The sequence below is a fragment of the Camelus bactrianus genome, chromosome 8 (assembly GCF_048773025.1).
Source record: "Camelus bactrianus isolate YW-2024 breed Bactrian camel chromosome 8, ASM4877302v1, whole genome shotgun sequence".
NCBI lineage: Eukaryota > Metazoa > Chordata > Mammalia > Artiodactyla > Camelidae > Camelus > Camelus bactrianus.
In genome coordinates this window covers 77,501,303-77,505,616 of record NC_133546.1, presented here as the reverse complement: position 1 = coordinate 77,505,616, position 4,314 = coordinate 77,501,303, and the positions used below count along the sequence as shown (strand labels likewise).

Genomic DNA, 4,314 nt, shown 5'->3' with positions numbered 1-4,314 from the left:
TCCCGGCCAAGGGCCGTGGCACCCCAGGGGTTGTCACCCGACAGCGGTAGGACCACAGAAACATTTGGTGACGGGGACCGCAGGGCGCAGGTGCCAAGGTAAACCGCTGGCAAAGATGACTGTGGTTTGACTTAGGGCAGAAGGAAACGAGGGCCAGGACTGAGACAGCGTTCCGGCCCAAGGGGACTGCATTTTAAGTTGAGGCCAACTTCAGGCCTCCTCAGGTGACAAGAGCGCAGTGGTTGGTGGTTTTAATTGGGTACATCTGCATCCCTTCCCGCTCCCGACCCCAGGAAGCGTCCACCCTAGTCCCTCCTCGGCCTCTTCCCTCCCCCCGCCGGGCTGGCGCTCGGCTGCGGCGCGTCGCCATTCATCAACCGGTTCACACCGGCGGCCGCCGCCGCGCTGTGACGCCCGTGGGGCGGGCCTCCGCCCCCGCTCGTCGGCGCTAGGCCTGCGTCCCGGCTGTGATTGGTTCCCGGGTTGTTGACGTCACGCCCACTATAAATGGCAGGGCTTGTGACGCAAGGGCGCTTCGGCGCGCGTATTGGCTCCCTGGACTGCGGGCCGGCGAGGCTGCGCGCTCTCCTCGGAGCCGCTCACTGCAGGATCGAGTCCGGTGTCTCTGCCGCCGCCTGCGAAGCCGCCGCCCCGCGACGACCACCGCCACCCCTGCCCTGCCGCCGCCGCCGCCGCCTGTGTCGCCGCCTCCTCGGGACCGGCTGTATGATTAGGCCACAATCTTCAATGAGTAGACATATTCCTGTGAGTACCCGCGCTCCTCGCCGCCGCCTTTGTTCGGAGCCGGGCGCTCGCCCGCCCGCGTCCCGGCTTGGGTCCCGGCAGTCCCGGCAGGCGCGGAGGCCCGCGGCCCGGCTCCCTCCCCTGCGGAGCCCCGTCAGCGGGCGGGGCGCCGGCCTGCGCGGCGGCACAGAAGCGCCTTTGTGACCGCCGCCTCGCCCCGGCGCCCGGCAGGCCCGGCCAGCGCCCCGAGGCCCCTTTGTTTGCCTACGGGGCCCCGGGAGCGGGGACGTGGCCCGGGCGGGGCGCGGGCTGCGCGTCACTGCTGCGGGCGCGCCCCGAGACCCCGGCCGGCGCAGGCGGGCGGGCGGGCGAGGCGGCTGCTCGCGGTCTGGGCACGGCTCTCCGGCGTGGGGCCGGCGGGACTGGGCCTGTGCGACAACCGTGCGCTCTGGGGCCGGGACCGGAGCTCGGACAAAATGGCCTCAGCGCTGGCGCCCGACTGAAGGCGCCGCGCGAACCCGTGACCCGGGCCCCAGCGCGGCCTCGCCAGGTGAGCCGCCCGCCCCGCCCCGTTGGCGTGCCCCGCGCCGGCTCCGGACAACCGGGACAAGTCCAGTCTTGTCCCTACTCCGGGGCGGGTCCGGCAAGAAGCGGCCAGGGTCTGAGCCGGCGGAAGCCGCCGGGCCAGGCTGCACGCAGCGAAGGGGTCCCGGCTGGGCCGTAGCGTGCACGTTCCCTGCTGACCTCGTAATGGCCCTGGTGGCGCCTTTTAATCCGAGACTGTTAAGACTGTTCCTGAAACCCCTGGTGTAATGTGTTGTTGCGTTCTGTTGGCTTGTGGCATAGTGGCCCACCAGACCCAGAGTTTTGAGGTTTATCTTCTGTGAAATCCTCTCCATTCCAAGTGTATTAAGTTATTTGCACTGTAGTTGGGACCGTCGACCTGTTTTTAAGATCCAGATTCTGAGCCACTGCTTCCTGTTACTTTTTATATGAATTTTGTTTGATAGCAGTAAAAAGTTGAAAACCACAAAGCTAGTAATTCCCAAGAGTAAGCGTATTACACGTTCTATTCAGATGCCTTGTCTAAGATACAAGTAGATTCAGAACGAACTCCAGCAAACTGGCAAGTTATACAGATTAATTGCCTTGACTCTGCTATATGACAAACTGACTTAAGCTTCTGCACAGAAATTGCTCTCCCCATCCTCCTCCTCCTCCCCGTGTTCGTTATTGTGATTAGATACAACAGATAAGTGGGAGGGGGAAAAATCCTAGGTATTTCCTAACTGCCTGTCGTTGGTAGTTTTTCCAGGGTAGAAGAAATTGGTAATTGGGGAACGTCTTGGGCAGAACAGAAAGATACTAGGTATTAGTGGTTTCTTCTGCTTTGGTAGAAATCCATCGTCTAACTGTCCCCCCAACCCTCTCCAGCCACTGAGTGACTCCACTCAGTGAAAATAAGCATTTCACAAGATGAACTATTTGTATATTGCTTTCTGTGCTTCTGATGAAATTGCGTACTTGAAGGGACTCAGACCCAGCTGTAACAGGGATTTTAGCTATTAAATATGGAAATGGTGTGTGATCGGCTTTCAACTGAAAAGAGTTTGTGCCTGGAAATCAGAATACTGAGATAAGTTATTGACTTCAACAGCTTTGCATATTACTTTCTTCATTGTCACTGGAAAGGCGCCAGAATAAACCTTTTATCCTAAGGAAGTAGTGTTTAGGATTTGAGGTGAAAGTATAATTGAAATTACTCCCAGTTACTGCCATCTCACTGTAATAGAGTGAAGTCCTTAATGATAATTTCGCCACTAATTTTTTAACCCAGCTAGCGAGTAGATGAAGTTACAGCCTCTTGAGGGCAGATTTGAACAAATTTGAAATAATGAAAATTATCTTCCTTATGGGACACCTATTTAAAAAATGACTTCTGAGGTTAGTTCCTTTGTTTTGACAGAAAAATGAGCTGGAATTTTGACTTCGTTTTCTGTGATCAGCTAGATTTTCATATGAATTGTTACTCAAAATGTAGCATAGTTTTTCTGGAGACTGTAACTAGTGTGGGACTCGTAAAGTGAAAACAGGAGCAGATAGTTTACATTCAATTTTAAGCCTTTTAGTGCTTAAATTTAAATTTAAGCTTAGACAGCTAACGGAATCTTCGGATGTTTTTGATTTTATTCGGTAATTTGTCCATGAGGTTACCTATAAAGTGTTAGGGGCATTGCCTGGTACTTCTGCTCTTGTCGGCCTGCTAGTGATATTTCCTAGTCCTCTGTTTACTTCTGTCTACACAAGTTCCTTTATAAACTACTTGGAAGGAGGCTTAACGTCAACATCAATGCTTTCTGTGTGTATATTCTGAAAATACTCTGAGTATTCATTTAGTATTTCATACTGGCATAAAACTGATTTAGTTCTTTAAGGAGAACTTCGGAAAAATAAAACTATATATTCACTTACTGGTTGTAGTTACCTTGCTTTTGAGACCCTTGAAAGAAATGTAGCTTACAACACCTCCCTCCATCCTTTTGTTTGAATTGGATTTTAGTTCTAGACTGGATAAGTGAAATTTTGGTTTTAAAATACAAAAGACTTATTAAAATTATGAATATCTTTTTTATAGTTATAAAAGGTCTTTTAACTTCCAGAGAGTCAGATGAAGAGTATCTGTTAAAGGGGAATGATAAATTAATAGGTTAAGGATCACATTAGGTAGTGTATATGCAAGCATTTTGAAAACCAGTTTTTTCTCTCAATATTTTGGTTGTCTTTAGAGAAGTAAGTGAATTATGCAAAGAATAACAGCATCAGGGTATTTATGAAGTTAGTAATATGTCAAAATATTTTGGTAGTTGGAAAAATCAATATACAGTTGTATGTAACAATTTATAACAATGTGAAGCAAACAACCAAATATTCAAAGGAATAGTTAATAGAAAAATGTATAGAAGGAGTATCCACTAAATGCAATAGTGGTATTCTTTGAAGGGGTCTTTGTATTAGATCAGTAATTTAAATTTAAATTAACCTTTGAATGCTTGTTTTATGCTTATTAATCCATGCATATTAATCTAATCACCCTTATATTTTTGTGGTTCAAGTAAAAAGTTGAAAAAGTGGAGGTGGCTTCAGCCCTGATTTGAACAGATAGTTGCTCACTTAAATACTGTAAAAGCTAAACGCTTTTGAATTGGAAAAAAAACTTTTTTTTATCTCTCTCTCTTATAAACAGCAGTTCTGTGGTGTTCTTGGTCACACATTTATGGAGTTTCTGAAGGGCAGTGGAGATTACTGCCAGGCACAGCACGACCTCTATGCAGACAAGTGAACTGTGGAAATTGATTACTACTCCACCAAGAAGCCCCCGTAAGAGTGGTTAACCTGAACACCAGAAGTGTTGCATTGAAATCCAGAGAGCATTTTTTACAAGAGTCCTGACCTGGATGGGGTAAACCTCAGTGCACTTCCTTTTTATTGCCTCAGTATTACTGGATTGAAGAATTGCTGCTTCTTGTTAGGAGGTTCATTTCATTTTCCATTAGTCCCAACTTCATACTC

At 49.0% G+C, this 4,314-nt stretch overlaps 1 protein-coding gene across 1 annotated transcript; it reads left to right on the top strand.

The window, feature by feature from the left end:
* The first annotated feature begins 627 nt into the window (after nucleotides 1-627).
* Nucleotides 628-4,129, top strand: LOC141578394 (uncharacterized). Its single transcript, XM_074368774.1, has 2 exons — nucleotides 628-765; nucleotides 3,989-4,129. The coding sequence occupies exons 1-2, from the start codon at nucleotides 727-729 to the stop codon at nucleotides 4,082-4,084; spliced, it is 135 nt and encodes a 44-aa protein (XP_074224875.1). The 5' UTR covers nucleotides 628-726; the 3' UTR covers nucleotides 4,085-4,129.
* The last annotated feature ends 185 nt before the right edge of the window (nucleotides 4,130-4,314 follow it).